At 39.0% G+C, this 19,775-nt stretch overlaps 1 protein-coding gene across 5 annotated transcripts in view; it reads left to right on the top strand.

The window, feature by feature from the left end:
* ZNF800 (zinc finger protein 800) overlaps positions 1 to 19,775 on the top strand; it is a 248,557-nt gene that overhangs the window by 187,481 nt on the left and 41,301 nt on the right. Inside the window, exons 1-3 of one of the 5 annotated variants that reach the window (XM_034964912.3) lie at positions 7,703 to 11,416; positions 11,861 to 11,979; positions 17,316 to 17,411. In XM_034964912.3, the coding sequence (XP_034820803.1) occupies positions 11,919 to 11,979; positions 17,316 to 17,411 (157 nt within the window). In that variant the 5' untranslated portion in view covers positions 7,703 to 11,416; positions 11,861 to 11,918. Of the gene's footprint in view, positions 1 to 7,701; positions 11,417 to 11,860; positions 11,980 to 17,315; positions 17,412 to 19,775 lie in introns of those variants that run through there. The other 4 variants (XM_034964915.3, XM_034964913.2, XM_063606372.1 and 1 more) reach the window with 4 other exon arrangements.

The raw sequence follows: 19,775 nt of genomic DNA, 5'->3' as shown, positions 1-19,775 counted from the left end.
TGATTATCATGAAAAAATACACCCCTTACATGCCTCCATTGTTAGGCTGGGAGCACTTCAGTAATTAGACTAGAAACCCCAGGAGCATAGGAACTTCCTGTCTTATTTATGGATGTATTCCTAGGACCTAGCACGTAGGCACTAAGTAAATTTTTGTTGAATAAAGGGAAGAGACCTTGTCTTACTCATCAGTTTCGAATGATGTTTGGAATATAGCAGATACTCAGAAATATTGTTTGAATGGATTTACTGATAATTATCACAGGGTAATGATACGCTTTTTCTAACTTTATCTTATATACTAGTATACCAAAAGGTAGTTTCCAGTTACATAATTGATCATTAGTTTCTAATTATATTACAGATTCGATTCAATTCAGTTTACTCTTTTAGTTTTGCTTTGACCCTGATAATGTCTAAAACCTAAGTAAGATTATCAAGATCATTATTTAAAAGGAGTTTCTGTGATAAAGCCATTGTTTCCTCCTCACAAATTACTTGTTAATAACAAAAGGAAAAATAGTAACTATGCAGTGGAGACACTAAATAACTCCTTAAGCCAGTGATGAAGATTAATATCAAACAGACATCGCATGCCTGTGGATGTGATACCTCTTTTAAATATGCTGTCAATATTTTTTCATTATCCCAATAGAAATGGAAAGTCATTCACTCAGGCCCATGCAATAACTTTCAATGATTGCCTGTTATGTGCCAGGTACTGTGCTAGATGGTGGCAAAACAAAGGGAAATATGTTTATTGAGGAAATTGAGACTAATGGGAGAGTCAGATATTTAATCAGAATGATGTAGTACAGGAGCAGGAGGATGGAGAAATTAGTTGTCTGTGGGAGCTAGTTTCACAGGAGTCACATCTGAGGTGGATCTTGAAGGGTGGAATAAGAGTTGTCCAGGTGGAGGGGAAAGTTATCTCCAGGCAGGAGGAGTAGCATGTGTAAAGGAACAAAGCCTTGGAGAATTCAATAATTGTGTCTAATTTTATGCCAGTTATAGTTCAGAGGCATTAAAACTGAGTTCAGCTACTTAAAAATACTTTCACTATGAAATATTACACACATAATAAAAGTGCATAAAACAACTATCAGCTTACTGAATTATCATAAAGCAAATATGCATGTAACAATCATTGAGGTCAAAATCTACAAAATGTCCAGTAACCCCAAAATCAGTACCCCTCCATTCAATACCACTTCTCTTCCTCCAAAGGTAACTATTCTTCTATTATTTTAATAGTTGCTTTGGAGTTATAGAAGGTAGTCTACCTTCTAGTGATATACCACTTTGCATGTGGTATAAGACACTATTCTGATTTATTCATGTCTTTACATTTATTTATTTTGAGATGGAGCTTGCTCTGCCACCCGGTCTGGAGTGCAGTGACGCAATTTTGGCTCACTGCAACCTCTGCTTCCAGGGTTGGAGCCATTCTCCTGCCTCAGCCTCTGGAGTAGCTGGGATTACAGGCACACACCACCACCTGCCTGGCTAATTTTTGTATTTTTAGTAGAGATGGGGTTTCACCATGTTGGCCAGGCTGGTTGTGAACTCCTGACCTCAAGTGATCCACCTGCCTCAGTTTCCCAAAGCGTTGGGATTACAGGTGTGAGCCACCATGCCCGGCCTAATTCATGTCTTTACTATTTAGAAATGCATTTCTGTGCAAATCAAAACCACCATGAGAAACCATCTCATGCCATTTAGAATGGTGATCATGAAAAAGTCAGGAAACAACAGATGCTGGAGGATGTGGAGAAATAGGAATGCTTTTACACTGTTGGTGGGAGTGTAAATTAGTATAACCATTGTAGAAGACAGTGTGGCGATTCCTCAAGGATTTAAAACTAGAAATACCATTTGACCCAGCAATCCCATGTACCCAAAGGATTATAAATCATTCTAATATAAAGACAAATCCACACGTATGTTTATTGTGGCACTATTCACAATAGCAAAGACTTGGAACTAACCCAAATGCCTATCAATGTTAGACTGGATAAAGAAAATGTGGCACATATACACCATGGAATACTATGCAGCCATAATAAAGGATGAGTTCATGTCCTTTGCAGGGACATGGATGAAGCTGGAAACCATCATTCTCAGCAAACTAATACAGGAACAGAAAACCAAACACTGCATGTTCTCACTGATAAGTGGGAGTTGAACAATGAGAACCCATGGGCACAGGGAGGTCAACATCACATACTGGGGCCTGTCAGGGAGTGGAGGGTGAGGGGAATGAGAGCATTAGGAGAAATACCCAATGTAGATGACAGCTTGATGGGTGCAGCAAACCACCATGGCACATGTATACCTATGTAACAAATCTGCACGTTCTGCACATGTATCCCAGAAATCAAAGTGTAATTTAAAAAAAAGAAATGCATTTCCAAACACTATTTAGTTAAACATTTTAACAGGTATAAAACATACAGAGAATTATGCACAATCACATATGACAGCTCAATGATTTACCATAAAATGAACATGGCACCATCACACAGCTATTGGAGTAGAACATCACCAATTACCCAGAAGCATTTCTTGTGATCTTTTCCAATCAATTACTGCCACTTTCTTCTTCCTCACAGGAATAAAACCATTCATTAGTTTTGTGGAATCATATGGTCTATGTGTAGAATTATACATTATCTGCATATTTTGTGTTTAACTTCTTTTATTCCACATTGGTTTTTTAAAGATTTCATCCATTGTTTTGTGTAGCCATACTCTTGCATTTTCATTGATCATATTCCAGTGTATAAACTTAACATAATTTATCCATTCAGTTGAAGAACGTTTGAAATGTTACTAGTTTTTGGATGTCATCAATAGAGTTTTTGTGAAGGTTATTGTACCTGTTTTTTGGTGTTTATGTGCATACATTTCTGGTGTGATATATACCTTAGGAGTAAAATTACTGGTTCAAAAGATAGTGGCATCTTCACATTTAGTAGATAATGTCAAAACAGTTTTGTACACTCTCATCAGCAACTTATGAGTGTTCACATTGCTCCACATCCTCTCAATGGGAATTCCAAATCAGCATTTGGAATTGTCTTTAATTTTAGCCATTCTGCTGGGTATATAGTGGTATCTCATTGTGATTTTAATTTGCATTTCTTTGTTAGTAAGTTTTAACATATTTTCATATTTTTTAACTTATAGAAAAATTTAAACATATGCAAAATAAACAGAATAGTATAATAAATCTTCCTGTACTTATCACACAGCTTCCACTGTTATCAACATTCTGCCATTCTTGTATCATCTATACAGCCACCCATATCCACTCCCACTCTATTACTTTTTACATTTTTTAAAGCTAAATTTGCTTACCTTGAAAAATGTTAGTGGTCCAATTTTAACAAATGGATATACTTATGTAACCAACAGTTCTATTATCTTCCCCTAAAATTCTCCTGTGTCCCATACTCCCTCCCCACCCAGTTTATTTTTGCTTTGTTGAATTTCTGCACAGGGTAAGAAATCTAGTGTGTTTGGAACATAAATTGTGTGAGGTTGTGGCAGGACCAGGTTTAATAGTATTTTTTTTGTGTGTACTCTATTTTAGGTCCTGCTGAGTGCTTTCTTCATTAACTGATTTCTCAAGAGAGGGTCTCACTAGAGTCATAAAACTTGTGAGTGATGGAGATAGGATGCTCAGATTTTTTCTGACTCCAAAATACAATCTTTGTACTAATGCTTTTTGATGATTTGACTTATTAGTCTGTGCAGTTGGCAGTCAAAAGGGATTTTGAAGTGCAGCGTAACGTCAGGTTTGTTTGGACTATAATTCTGTTGATAGTGTGGAATATTGGAGTGAGGCGGAGATCAGTGGTAGGGAGAGAACAGAGGTGTTTATGGCAATGGTTCAGAGGTGAGGTTTGGGACTAGAAGACTGATGGTGCATATGGAGAGAGGAAACTGTATTTCTTAGGCCTTTTTGAAGTATAACCAATAGCTAATGGTTCCAGGTTAGATGTTGGGGATACATGAGAAGAGAAACCTTGTACACAGGTAATTTTCATTACTTTGCATCTTTGCAGATGCTCCTCTCTATAACTCCAAGGCTTCTACCTTGGGTGCCCGAATCGATAGCAACACTGTTACCAAAATCTGGAAGAGGAAGAACAGGTTTGGTAAGAAGATAAATTCAGTTTTGGTCTGGCTAATTTTGACATGCCTGGGGAAATTTAGATGGTCTGTCTTATGGACAGTTACAAACAGAATTTAGAGGCTCTAGAAACAGGTCTGACCTGGAGATAAAACTTTAGGAATCATCAGAATATATATGTAACTGGAAGCACAGGCTCTGGTCTCAGACAGATTTAGGTTTAAAGATCTAGGTCTAGCTCAGACACTCATTGTCTGTTTCCTTATTGGTAAAATGGGATAATATCTAACCCAGGATCTTTGTAAGGATTTGATGGAAAAATAAACAGCACTTAGCATGTTGTCTGAGTTCAGTAAGTGACAAAATTATCATTAGCTATTATTAGATTGCAATACAGCTAATATTTTTATTATTATTGTAATAGCTAACTTACTATAACAAAAGCCCCCTTTTTTCCCCCATGGAATTCGCTTAAATGCTACATGAAATGCATTTAAATGAAAGATCTGTAAGGTATGGTTTGATAGCCACAAGGCAGCATGCTGCATGCATCATTGTGTCATTTGGTAGGCAAGACCTCTGAGTGCCTTTAGCACAGGGAATGGAAGATACAAAGCCATGTCAGCAGTTCTCCAGTAGGCAGCTTACCTCCAGGGTAGCAACCCAGTTATATTCACTCCCTACCCTCCTTAAAACAAGCATTTTAGGGAAAGGATTATCTTCGTTTTTCATGTTATGTTGTTTGCAAAATACTTAGGTGTTATGTTCTACATAATTGATAATAGATCAACAATTTAATATTTGTCCTTCTAAATCAATTTTTCCCTGACACTTTCTACAATCTCAGACCCTATCTTGGCTCATAATTTGGTTTCTGCATCATTTTGGATTTAGTTATGTGTGGTAAAATGCCACATCATAATCAAAGCTGTCAAAATCTGGACCAGAGTACATAGGTCCTTTAGGAACTATAATTGCTTCTACTTGATGTTAGGTTCTTATGCTGTGTTTTAGTGGGATCTGCTTAGAATAGATGGAAAACTAAGATTGAATCTTAAAACAACATTTGATGAGAAAAACAAGTTCAGTAAGAAAACTTAAGGAATCTGGAGGCATCACGCTACCTGACTTCAAATTATACTACAAGGCTTCAGTAACCAAAACAGCATGGTACTGGTACCAAAACAGAGATATAGACCAATGGAGCAGAACAGAGCCCTCAGAATAATGCCACATATCTACAACTATCTGATCTTTGACAAACCTGACAAAAACAAGAAATGGGGAAAGGATTCTCTAATAAATGGTGCTGGGAAAACTGGTTAGCCATATGTAGAAAGCTGAAACTGGATCCCTTCCTTACACCTTATACACAAATTAATTCAAGATGGATTAAAGACTTAAATGTTAGACCTAAAACCATAAAAACCCTAGAAGAAAACCTAGGCAATACCATTCAGGACATAGGCATGGGCAAGGACTTCATGTCTAAAACACCAAAAGCAATGGCAACAAAAGCCAAAATTGACAAATGGGATCTAATTAAACTAAAGAGATTCTGCACAGCAAAAGAAACTACCATCAGAGTGAACAGGCAACCTACAGAATGGGAGAAAATTTCTGCAATCTACTCATCTGACAAAGGGCTAATATCCAGAATCTACAATGAACTCAAACAAATGTACAAGAAAAAAACAAACAACCCCATCAAAAAGTGGGCAAAGGATATGAACAGACACTTCTCAAAAGAAGACATTTATGCAGCCAAAAGACACATGAAAAAATGCTCACCATCACTGGCCGTCAGAGAAATGCACATCAAAACCACAATGAGATACCATCTCACACCAGTTAGAATGGCGATCATTAAAAAGTCAGGAAACAACAGGTGCTGGAGAGGATGTGAAGAAATAAGAACACTTTTACACTGTTGGTGGGACTGTAAACTAGTTCAACCATTGTGGAAGTCAGTGTGGCGATTCCTCAGGGATCTAGAACTAGAAATAGCATTTGACCCAGCCATCCCATTACTGGGTATATACCCAAAGGATTATAAATCATGCTGCTATAAAGACACATGCACACGTATGTTTACTGCAGCACTATTCACAATAGCAAAGACTTGGCACCAACCCAAATGTCCAACAATGATAGACCGGATTAAGAAAATGTGGCATATATACACCATGGAATACTATGCAGCCATAAAAAAGGATGAGTTCATGTCCTTTGTAGGGACATGGATGAAGCTGGAAACCATCATTCTCAGCAAACTATCGCAAGGACAAAAAACTGAACACCGCATGTTCTCACTCATAGGTGGGAATTGAACAATGAGAACACATGGATACAGGAAGGGGAACATCACACACCGGGGCCTGTTGTGGGGTGGGGGGAGGGGGAAGGGATAGCATTAGAAGATATACCTAATGTTAAATGACGAGTTAATGGGTGTGGCACACCAACATGGCACATGTATACATATGTAACAAACCTGCACGTTGTGCACACATGTACCCTAAAACTTAAAGTATAATTTAAAAAAAAAAGAAAACTTAAGGAATCACCAAAATTTATAGAAGGCCATCAAATGGACTCAGTCAGTTGAAAGAATAAGTCTGACTAGTGTTTCCTTGTTTTACTGTTCTTGAAGCATTAAAAAAAATCAGTGGCTTTAATTAGCTAGTATCATTTTCAAAATAAGTATATATTGTGATAGATTAAAAGTGAAAATCATCACAATAATTCCTCCCATTCCTGAATGCATATCCTTTTGCAATGTGATTTTGCTGCTTCTCCCAGCAAGAGGCAAGTCTAAGTTTCTACTTCCTGAATTTATGCTGGCTCTTTGACTTGACTAACAAAATGTAGTGTAAGTGATGTCATATAAATTCTGAACTGAGGGCCTCAAGAAATCTTGTAATTTCTACTCTCTACTGGCTTGGCATGCTGCCACTGTATGAGGAAACCCAGGCTAGTCTCCTTGAGGTTGAAAGGCTACAAGAAGAGAGGTCTAGCCAACAGCCAACACCAAATACCATGTGACAGTACCCAGTCAAGCCGCTAGTTGACTGTAGCATCTGCATGGGTGACTCTAGACAAGGCCAGCCCAAATTACTAATCTTCAGAATTGAGAGCACATAAAATGACTTTAAGCCACCAATTCTGGCTGGCTATGCAGCAATAATATACTGTATATGTGTATGTGTGTATGAGAGATAATGTCCTCTCACTTTAAGGATGAGAGAATTTTAAACTATAAAATGGATTTACATTAACCATTATGATGTACTTCTAGACTTTTAAGGATAAAAAAGTAATGTGTCACCTAGGTTGCTGCAGTGAACAACGAAAGGGAAGGCAGATAATTTTTTTGGGATAGTTTGTGTGCATTGTTTTTAGAGGTAGGGTGATAATTCAGATGATGTCTAAGGTTCCTTTAAGTTTTAGAGCCCTGTGAAATTTCAATTAAATTCTTGTAATTTAGCAACTCATTTCCAGTTCATGAACTTGCACATAGCATTTTAATATGCAATACCTTTCACAACTGGCAGGATCTACTGGCTCGTCTTTCACATACAATGTGAACCAAAACAGCTATGGCATAGTGAAGGTAGCACAGTGTAGACAGTACAGTGTGATGGCTAAGTTCATGAGTTCCAGAGCCAAACTGCTTGGGGTCAAATGATGGCTCAGCTACCTATCAGCTTGGTGTATTAGTCCATTCTCACATTGCTATAAGGAAATACCTGAGACTGGGTGGTTTATAAAGAAAAGAGGTTTAATTGACTCATAGTTCTGCATGGCTGGGGAGGCCTCAAGAAACTTACAATCATGGCAGAAATCACCTCTTCACAGGGCAGCAGGAGAGAGAATGAGTGCCAGCAGGGGAAATGCCAGATGCTTATAAAACCATCAGATCTCATGAGAATTCACTATCAGGAGAACAGCATGAGGGAAACCACCCCCATGATTCAATTACCTCCCACTGGGTCCCTCCCACAACACGTGGGGATTATAGGGACAACAATTCAAGATGAGATGTGGGTGGGGACACAGCCAAACCATATCACTTGTTAAGTCATCTAAACTCTCTTTACCTCAGTTTTCCCACCTGCAGAATGGAAGGACAGCAAAACCTCATTAAATTGTTGATAGGATTAAATGAGCTAATATGGAGCTTAAAAATATTAACTACTCAATACATGTCAAATAGTAGTACTGTTAATTATAATAGGGAGTAATCTAGGTCCTGATCCCAAGTTCCTACTGACTAGCACATTACTTAATCTCTCTGGGTCTCAATTTTTATGATTCTTTCTTTTCCTTTTTTTTTTTGAGACAGAGTCTCACTCTGTTGCCGGGCTAGAGTGCAGTGGCGTGATCTCGGCTCACTGCAACCTCCGCGTCCCAGGTTCAATTGGATTATTTCATTTTTATACAGATATGTTTAATATTTGTTTTACCGACATGCACATTTCATCTTGACTCTAATTTTTCAAAGATTGTCTAAACTTACTCTGTTAGCAAGCAATTTTGAGGACCCTCTGGTACTGACCACTTTGCATTCGAATATAAATAACACTACATTTGCTCACAAAACATACTTTTCTGTGTGTTTTTTTTTTTTTTTTTTTTTTTTTACTCACACCTGGTCAGCAAACAACTGATATATCTGAAGCAAAGCTTTTTCAGGGTTAGAACAATTTAGACTTGCATATTCATTTTTAAGCCTATGATAAATATGTTTATTACATAAAAGTAGGAAAAGATCCTCTGAAAATGCAGAAAATATTTTACCTCACATTTTACCACTCAGAGGTCTCCAACGTAGATATTTGCATGTTTCTTTCAGTCTTTTTTCACTGCATTTTTTGGAGTGACATTGAGCTTTATTAGTGTATACCATTTTCATATTATTACAGCCTTCTTACTGCGTTTCAAAATTTTTCTGCTTATTAAAGTTTTATATACTTAATTTACAAATTTTGCAAAGTATACAAAAGAATAAAGAAAATAAAAATCGTTCATAATTGCACTGTTACAGCCCACTGTTAAAATATCACATTTCAAAATACTTCTTTTTTATTGCTTAAGCATATTCCATACAACTAAATTTTTTATAAAATGTGATTTTTACTGGCTGCATAACAAAATCACAGAAGTATCAAAACTTATTTTACATTATAAACTGTGGCATTTCATATTTTAGTTTCACGTTGGGTGATGCCTCTTAACTATGGGACAGATATATATGATCATACCACTTATGTGACTAGTTAAAGATCACGTTTCTATCCCTTTCTTGTCATCCCCTATAATCAAGCTGCTGCAATCCCCGGAGACCTAATGCAAACGCTTCACCTCCTGGACCCAAGCCATCCCGCCCCCCGCCCCCGCCTCTCCTGTAGCTGGGACCACAGGCACGCGCCATCCTGCCCGGCTAATTTTTTTTTATTTGGTTGAGAGGGCGTTTTGCCATGTTGCCAGGCTGGTCTCTAACTCCTGGGCTTAAGCGATCCTCCCGCTTTGACCTCCCAAAGTGCTGGGATTACAAACACCAGCCACTGCGCCTGGCCCAACATTTTTAAAGTAACAAATGTATCAATTTACAAACTTTCCTTTGGATTTTGAAAACTGAACTTTTTCTCTTCTAAACAAAGTCTATCTACTGAACTTCAGTTTTTTCAGGACCCCGCACAATGGCAGCTTAAGTTGGACCAACTGGAAAGGTTTTCAGTGGATCTTGGGGAGGATCGGAGACAAGGCGAATGGGCTTTATTCTCTTAAAGTTTCCTGACGGGCGGTGGACACATATTTGCTTGATGTCACCAAGAGCAAGAATTACGTTCCAGGAGCTGGGAGGAAAACAACGGAGGCGGCTCTCTCGCCCCCAAGAAGCGGCCCTTGGTTGGCAGAATTTGACAGATGACTGGGATCTTCGAGGATTTTCCAAGCAGGATCGGGGCGCAGAAGAGGAGGGAAAGTGCGTGAGCCCACGTGACCCAACTCCACTTTCAAGTTTGAGAAGCGGAGCTGCCAGGATAAATACCCATCTGCTACCAATAGATGCTTTCCTTCCCTTGGGCCTGATAAAAGAATCCCCAAGTTCCGGGAGGCATGCTTCGAAAATTGTTGGCAGGAAAAAAATAAGTTCAACTTTTGCCATTTAGCAATGCACTGACAGCCTTTTGGGGATCATCACTACTTATGGCTCATACATCTGCCCACCGCTTCCTAAGTCCTCTCCCAACCCTCCCCGAGTTTCAGTTCCACTGAACAGAGAACAGCGAGAGCAACAGTTTGGTGGCCGAGCAGCCCGTCTCCGTGGGCGCGCACGCCGCATCGCGGGCCTCACACCTCACTCTGGGCTTCGACTCTCGGTCGGCCCGAGACTCCGGCCGCGGCCCTGGTGTCCCCCGCCCCGGTTCCCTCCCCTCGGACAAGGCCCTCGCGCCGGCGGCCCCGGTCCCCTCCCCACCGGCCGCGGCGGGCACAGCGCGTCGCCTACCCACAGGCGGGGGCGCCGGCCGGGCGCATGCGCGCGGCGCTCCCGGGCGTGCCGGCCACACTCCCCCCACCCACTCGGTGAGCTTGTCACTTCCTGCCCTCGCCCCATCTCCGTCCGGGGTCAGTCAGTCGCTCCCTGTCGCTGCCGGAGAGTCTCTGCTTCCCCCTTCCTACGCGCTCCGCGGCGGTAGCTCGGGCTCTCCGGAGGAGGGGGCGATAGAGAAAAAGAGAGGCTGACTTAATAAAGTTTCCTGAAACAACAACTACCACCGAAAAGGCCCAAGGTGGGGGGAGACCCCCATTCTTCTCCGCCCCTCTCCTAAAGCCTGAGGGACCGTTGCAGGTGGAGCGGCGCTGGTGGGACCCGGGTTGCGGCGGCAGCCGTTGCCCCGGCGAGGGAAGCCTCAGGTCCTGCCCGCTCCGGTTCCGGCTCCTTCGGTGGTGGCGGCGGCAGCTGCTGCCGGGCGGTTCCTCCTGTCAACTGCCTCCGCCCGCGCGCCTCCCGCCTAGCCACACAGCGCGGAGGACGCCGTGAGCCGCCGCCGCAGTCGTCTCGGCCCGCGGAGGGACGTGGTGAGCTGTGGCGCTTCCGCGTCAGCGCCGGCGGGGACTCTTTGGGAGCTCGTCGGGCCCGAGTCCGGGTTCCCTCGCGTGGTCAGCGGAGGCTGCGCCAGGTGGGGCCCGCAGCCGCCTCCCACGCCAGGCTGTCCCCGCGGCCGCCCGGCCTGCCTTCCTTCCTTCCGCCCGCCGGCCCGCCCTAGGAGTTGAGTAAGTTGGGCGCACTTGGTTGTGGGGACGGGGTCTCCGCCAGGGAGACCCCAAAGCACGTGCGTAGCGGGAGGGCGCGGCGTGGGCCAGCAGCCGGCGGGAGCGGCACCTCCGTAGTCCCGGAGCCCGGCGGTGCCCGCCGCGCTCTGCGCTCCGTTTCCGCGCGCCCGCCCGGGACGGTGAGGCCGCAGCCACCCGCGCTGCCGGCCAGGCCTTCGCCCTGCGCTGCGCACCCGAGGCTGCGTTTCCGGGTAGGGCGATAAACCTGTGTGGGGAGTTTGGGCTGCAGGAGGGTTTGTGCGTCTTTCTGTTTTCTTTTCGAGAGGGAGGTGCGGGTCCGTGGAGGGAAAGCGGAGAGCTGATGATGGGAACGTATCTGGAAAATGCAGCCAGTGCCCCCCAGGAAGTTCAGGGCGAGTGACGGGTTTGTGCTTCTTTCAACAGCCATGCCGCAATGAAGAGCTTCTTACAGTGAAAGCAAAGTAGGTCGAGTCCACTGAAAATGCCTTTAAGGGACAAATACTGTCAGACTGACCACCATCATCACGGATGCTGTGAACCAGGTAGACCCCTCTTCGTCCGCAGTTGCTTTGCCCTCCATCAGAGCCACTCTGCCTTCTCTTTCTTTCTAGCTTTTTTTCCTCCTGCCCCAGTAGTCATTCTTAAGCAGGCTATGATATTCCCCAGCATAAGCCAGTTATGAAGCTAAAAGCTTGTACAAACAAGAGGTCTCCCCTGCTTGATCCCTTAAAAAAAAGTACTGCAAGTGTCACCTTAAATCATTTCCACAAGATCAGTCGCTCAGTCTTTTTTCTTTCTTTTTCAAGGCATCCTGCAGTTAATATACTCCTATGGTCTGTAAATGTTTAAAATTGAAGAGAAAGGAAAACATAGAATACTAGATTTGTTGTCGTGAAATTGTTTCACTGAAACTTTAAAAATTAAAAGTTTCTTAGGCATTTTAATCAGCAAGTAGTTCTGAAAGTCTATAAGTGAGTTTAGTTTGGGTTTTAAAAGTTTGTTGAACTCATTGGGAGAATCAGGTTTTGCTAAGCGCAACCTTTAAAAAAATACCTTGGGCAGAACATATTATATTGCGAAATAAAAGAGAAATCTCTTTTTTTATTTAGGTAGAATACATAATTATTTCCAGGGTATTTTATGGAATGAAACTTGCTTTAGTTGAATTTATCATATGAAAAAGTTTTTCGGAGTCTCATGAAGAATACTAGCAAACTTTAATTTGATAAACTTGATATACTGTTGACAGTTCTACTTAGAACTTTGATATGCTTTGTGACAATCATTAAAAGGTATAACTTAAAAGGGAATCACTGAATGCATACCATCACTAAATCAAATAAAGGCTAGGCTATTCTAGTTTAAAGGCAGATGTTTATCATTATTTTTGACCTAAAAGTTATTAGATTTTTAATACATTTGCTTGCTTTTTGTTGGAGTATTTTAACTGCACTTATGTACTTGGATTTTATCACAGTAGAGTTCATTTTAGGTAATTTTCTGATTAATGGAAAAAAATGTTATCAGTAGAAGGGAAGAACTTCCATTTTAAGAAAACTTTGCTACAGATGAGGATAAAATTCCTACTACAACCCTATCTCTACTGTACTTTGCTGAGATCAGTAATAACTTACCTGTACTAATAAAACAGGCAATCCTTGGATGGGATCCAGTTTCTATTGAACTGCTCTTGACCTGTTTAACTTTCAGGATCCTTTCACACTGCGTATTTTGTGTATTTGAACTGCAGATATATCACTTATATTTTACTGATGTTGAATGGAGTTTGCTAGTTTTGAACTATACAGATGTGAGTGCCATTTAAACTCATGTTCCACTGACCTTTTAGTCTAGTTTTTTTTTTTTTCTGAGAACACTTTTAATAGTTGAAATTGAATTAGTTAATGAAACCATCTTATTTAGGAAGAAATTTATTTGATCATTCATTTATTTAACAAATTGTTATTGAACATCTATTGAGAGCACTGTTGAAGGCAATGGGGATGTAAGTGGTGAACAAGACAGATAAAGTTCTTTCTTTATAAAATGTTTGAGTGGGAAGAGATAAACATAAAGAAGTAAACAAATAAGCTAATTTGTGATTATACCTTATTTAGTATGTTCTGGTAATGAAAGTTTTCTGGAGACTTTAATGTCTTTAAAGATGTTTTCTAGACTTGAACTTTTTAATGTGTATTGAAATGTTTTTGCTTGTTTTTTTTTTTCTCCCCAACTAGCAGGAACTCAGACAAAATTGTATTAGTTTAAAATTTTCAACATCTTTTACTAGAAACTTTTTCCATGCAGGTTAATTTTCAGACTTATCACGTTAACAGTAGTTACTGTTTTCTTGCCTTGTTAGCTTGAATCAAACTGTCTGAGAGTTTTGTTGAATGGAAAGCTAGAAGTTTGTTAACTTATAGAGTAGTTCATTGTCATTATTTCAGGGGACGGTATATGCTGAGTGGGTAGGATATTTCCAGGACTGAAAGAAATATGTTGTAGTGTGATAGCTTTTAAAAGATCATGTCCACAGATGGAGGGAAGATGACATAATGTTTGATAAAAATCTGTCCACATTTGGATTATGAATACTGGGTGAGTCTCCAGAGGAGATCAGTATATTCCTGATGAGGCTATTCTGCCTTGAAGAGATAGGTCAATTTATAGTGAAGGGTGGCACTATAACTCTGGCTGAGTATGTATTTTCTTAGTTATGTTTTAAGATTTTATTAATAGAAATTTCCAAACCTTCAAAACTAGATAATATGAGGAACTTGATGTAACCATCACACAACTCCATCAGTTGTTACATGGACAATCTCTTTTCCTCTGTATTCTCTCCTCCCCTCCTCCCCCAATTCCCCTCTCTACCTTCCACTTACTCTCTCTCCCTCTAGTATTTGTAAGCAAGTCCCATACATCATAAATAGAATGATCTTTTAAGGGCCTTGTTTTAAGGGAGGAGAGACTCTTACAAAAGTCAATGTTATATTCTGGGAAGTGTGTTTTTGGAAGGGTGTAAGGAAAGATGTTCTGAGGATTTGGGTTTTTTGGTTGGAGAAAGATTTTTTTTTTCTAAATGGTCATGTAACCTGGGTGGGTCCGATCTTGGGAGGATGATAGGCTATGTAAGAAGCAATTTTATAAAGTATTAATATAATAAAGTTTTCTAGAGTTGAGAGTATGTTTTCAAGTGAAGGAAGAATTGTTTCTTTAGAGTGGGAGCTACACAGATGTGTATACCAAGTGGTTGTGTCCTGGCACAGCTAAGCTAATCCCGGGCTTATTTTGAATGTTATCTCAGGATGTGTATGTGTTCTGGTGGTAGCAGTGTTCTGAGGGTGGTGGGTAAGAATATTTAGCTTTAGCTTTAAAATGAGGTACTGTCATGTGGAAGTGGAAGTTGGTGTATTTTATACAGAAGGTTTTCTGGAACACATTTGTAAATGCAGGAGCTCTAAGGAGAAGAGTCTGTTTTTCCCAATATCCTTCCCTTATTTATTTCTGTTTTTTCATTCTCCAATTCTAGAATTCTTGTAACTGATAGAGGCAGACTTTGAAGCATTTAGTTTTTTACAGTAGTGTGGGTTTTCACCCTCTTTTATGTAGTTACCATTTTTTTTTTGTAAGTAGTTACCTGTTGCTATAATGTGCAAATAGGAGAAATCAGTTTATTCAAGTAGACGATACTGGTCTGTTTACAAACTTCTGTTTTCGTAAGAGATTTAATTCTCTTTCTCTAAGATTTTGAAAAAAGATTTTTTAGTTTTTGGTGTCAGGAAAGCAATTGATGGGTACATGTTGATGATAGTGATGGTAGAATGTTTATTGAGCACTTACTATGTCCCAGACTGTTTTAAGCAGTTGATTTGCATTAGCTTATTTAACCCCATACAACCCTATAATTTAAGTACTTTGAAAATCTCCATTTTAGACCTGAGAAAAGAGAAATCAGAGTTTAATTTGCCCTAATTGTATCTAGTAAATGGCAGAAAAAGAATTTAAACACAGAGAGTCCAGGTCTGGATTCTTATGTTCTTAATCACTGCAGTTAGTGCCAATGTCAGATATTCTCAAAATGAGTGTGTGTATGTGTGTGTGTGTGTGTGTGTTCTTAATTAATCTAAAATACACCTAAATTAATTAATTAATTAATTTGTTTATTTATTTTGAGTCAGTTTTGCTGTGTTGCCCAGGCTGGAGTGCAGTGGCGTGATTGCAGCTCACTGCAACCTCTGCCTCCCGGGCTCAAAGGATCCTCCCAGCTCAGCCTCCCACGTAACTGGGACTAGAGGCATGAGCCACCACGCCTGGCTAATTTTTGTATTTTTTGTAGAGATGGGGTCTTGCCATTTTGCCCAGGCTGGTCTTGAACTTCTAGGCTCAAGTAATCCTCCTGCCTCGGCCTCCCAAAGTGCTGGGATTACAGGCCTGAGCCACTGCACCACGCCAAGTGTCTCTTAAAATTGGGGAAATTTTGCTTAATGAAATGAGTTGGTCCCAAAACATCATTCCTCTTGTTTGTGTACACTGAGCACTAGACTTGAAGCATAAAGGAGAATCTAAGCCTGTATCTATATACATAGCACAGTAGGCTAGTTTAGCCCCCCTATCAGAAAGCTAAGTACTGTCCAAGCCTAAACCCTGAAGCAAGAGTAGCACACATTGTTGAAATCACCCTTCATTTCTCCTCACACTAAGCGGGTGGTCCTGTGTTACGATGGTCATAGTTGAGTAGAACATTATGGCATATTTAAAAAAGAGATAATTAAAATGGTCAGTTTTTCTCCACCACAACCATCTCTATTTGATAACTGATGAAGAAACCCAGTTTTCTTTTTCTGTTGTCTTTATTCATATTACTGTAATTTATTATGTATCTATACTACTAATCTGAGAATGTTGGGAATTAGGGATAATATAAACCTCTTTATGTAAAAATGAAATTTTTAATTTTTAAAATGGAAAGATTATTTTTACTTAATGTAAAAATGTGTCCTTTCTAAAAGCCAGACTCTGAAGCAGCATTGAAGTGTGAGGCAGAAAGCAAACATCCCTGAAAATCCACCCTAACAGCATTTATACATATATACAAATATATATTAAATTTATATATTTCTGCATCTACCGATGTATTAATGTAAATGGGATCATATTCTATAACCTATGTTTGTTGCTTAACAATTATTGCCATCCTTTGTTGTGAATACACATAGAACTAGTTCATGCTTTCTAACAGCCATGAAAAAGTCTGTCCTGTGGACATTTCATAGTTTATTTAATCTGGTCACTATTAAGAGACTTTTAAGTTGTTTGAAATTTCTTTCAATTATATACAGTGCTGCAGAGCACTACAGTGAGCATTCTTCTGCGTCCATCATTGTGCACTTGTTCAGTTATTTCTTTAGGCAGTGATTTTTGACATTTTGCTCATAAATATCCAGAGTTATACCAGATTATCCAGAGGATTTTGGAATGGTTTATGAAGCGTGGCTAGGCCACCATTGCCTTAGAATTTTGATTAAATATAGTGGTTCCTCTTCAAGGGGAATAAAAAGGCAAACATGAGGAATGTGTACTAAATAATACCAAAATAGTAAGGTCTTTGTATTGAAACCTAATATCTAGCCTTAAGTAGCCTTAAGTTAGCCTTTGAGAATAGTTTTAGTTTTTTTCTCCATTGTTTCATTTTGCCTTACAAAGATGATGGTTAATTATATATATATCTACATATTATATATGCGTGTGTGTGTGCGGGCACAAGTGTGATTATCCTTAATGTAATTGTAGAAAGCCATTGTTTTACTTTAATAGTAAATGATTTAAATAACCCTTTTTTTGTGGGGATTGGGGTGGGTGTTTGTCTTCCATGTAGTTTATATCCTGGAACCTGGAGATCCTCCTTTGTTACAGCAACCACTACAGACATCCAAATCTGGTATTCAACAAATAATTGAGTGCTTTCGATCAGGTATGAATGTTTTAGGATATATTTTTCAATCTTCACATAGTAGTTAAAAACTACCTAGAAGTCCTTAGAAATAATTTTTAAAAAACATTAAAATGTATATGTTGGCTTTCTTTATAGAATATTTAAAATTTTCATATTTTAAAAAAGTGGATGTATAAATATTGACTTGGTCTAGAGATTATTCTTCAGTACTATATATGGTATATTAATTTTAAAATAAATTCGTTTAGTATGATTTAAATAAATATATTATGTGGTGTATTTTCTGGTAAAGCACTTCTTAAAGATCCATTGATATCTTTTGGCATGTTTTGTGTAAACTCTCAAAAGGCAGTAAATTATTCTGGGTCTTCATGAGCTTTGGTACAGTAGATTACTCAGAATGTCTGAGATGTCATTTGTTCTAGGTTAATTACCTTATTTATGTTTGTGTGATCACCTTCTTCTCCCTAACCCTTGAGTTTGTGGAGTTTTGGTATCTTTAATAGAGCACAAGATAGAAGAAAGACAATATTCCAGCCCTGATATCTTCAGGTAGATTTGCTTAGATTTTATTTTCATTAGCTGATAATAAGAATTAGCTTTATAATAAATATAATTGTGTAATTGCAATCCAGTGTTTTAAAATAGGTATTACTTATAACATGTGAAATGACTGGGAACTGTTAGCGCCCCTATGTTATCAGTAAGATGTTAGGTTGCTGTGATTCCTATAATCTACTTGTCCACCCCTTGTGTATTTGGCTTCTCTGACATTACAGAGTATTCACTCAGATGTGAACAAGCAAATAAATATGACTGATGGACACTTAGAGGATTAGAATACCTTGTCATTATTTAAATCTTAACTACCTTAATGAAAAATTTCTGAGGTTCAAAGGAAAAAATAATTCATATGTAACTACTTGTTTTGTATTCATGAGATTTTTTGAGTTGCTTGTTTCTAAATTGTTATAAACGGGGAAATCATATATTTGCTTTACTTTAGGATTCTAAGAAATAGAATCTGAATTAAAACATTTATTTTTTCTCTGACTCTCCAAAAGATCCATTTCTTAGACTTTTCATCTGTAGTACTCATGGCATTGCTTTTATCTGTATTTAATTTAGGAAGCATTGCTTGTATACCAAGTGCCTATCCTTATATTGGATGGTGGTATAAACTATTTTAGGGATTTTTTGTTTTTTGATTTTTACTTTTGATAATTGCCCTCGACTAACAGATAATTTATAGGTCAAATTTTCTTGTGATAAGTTCAATTAAAATAGAATTTTACTTATTAGGGACAGTATTTATATTTCTGGCATAACAGAAAAAATAGTGTCTGTTTGTTTTAGCTCTTTTAGAATAGAGATTAAAGGGGTTTTTTTGGTTCTTTCTCATACCATGGAAATGACAGCAATAGCTTTTCATATTTAGTAATATTTCTTGTTACAGGTTTCTTTTTTAAAATTCTTAATTTGGAATTAATGAAGTTATACTATGTCAGTTTACTATAGTGTTTTTTTATTAAGAAGTTAGAATTAGGCCGGGCGCGGTGGCTCACATCTGTAATCCCAGCACTTTGGGAGGCCGAGGCGGGCAGATCACGAGGTCAGGAGATCGATACCATCCTGGCTAACACGGTGAAACTCCGTCTCTACTAAAAATACAAAAAATTAGCCGGGGGGCTGCGGCTGGCGCCTGTAGTCTCAGCTACTCGAGAGGCTGAGGCAGGAGAATGGCGTGAACCCGGGAGGGGGAGCTTGCAGTGAGCCAAGATAGCGCCACTGCAGTCCAGCCTGGACGAAAGAGTGAGACTCTCTCAAAAAAAAAGAAGTTAGAATTAGTTAAGTCATAAGTGCTTTGACTTGTTAAAAAACTGCCTTTTCAACAAGAACCTGTACCCAAAATCTGTGTGGGTACAGAATTAAAAAAGATTCCAAAAATCTTTTTTAATTTTAGAAGGCAAATATTTAAAGATTAAATTAATTATTTTCTTATTATGTTGTGATCATATCTGTTCTCTGTGTTCGTCGTATTTTTACTCTCTGAGCTAAAGAAGTGAGGCAGTGAAACGGGTAATTTGAAATGGTAAAATTCCAAAGCCATTTTATGTTGATGTTTTGAACTGCGATCTTTTTAAAATGATATCAGCAAATTTGCCTTTTGAGTTATTTTTTATTTAGGCAAATTCTGAAAATACTATTATTTTAATTTTCTGAGTACCCAACAGTTTAAGTTAGAGGTGATTTAGAAATATGCTGAGTGGTACAAAGAAACTAATTTTGGATTAAAAAAAGAATTATTTTACTTCATTACTGTATCCTGTAACTAAGAAATTTTAGTTTCTTCAAGATAGTAATCTCTTGCATTTCTGGTTA

The sequence above is a fragment of the Pan paniscus genome, chromosome 6, assembly GCF_029289425.2.
Source record: "Pan paniscus chromosome 6, NHGRI_mPanPan1-v2.0_pri, whole genome shotgun sequence".
Lineage (NCBI taxonomy): Eukaryota > Metazoa > Chordata > Mammalia > Primates > Hominidae > Pan > Pan paniscus.
This window is presented reverse-complemented; position numbering and strand designations above follow the sequence as displayed.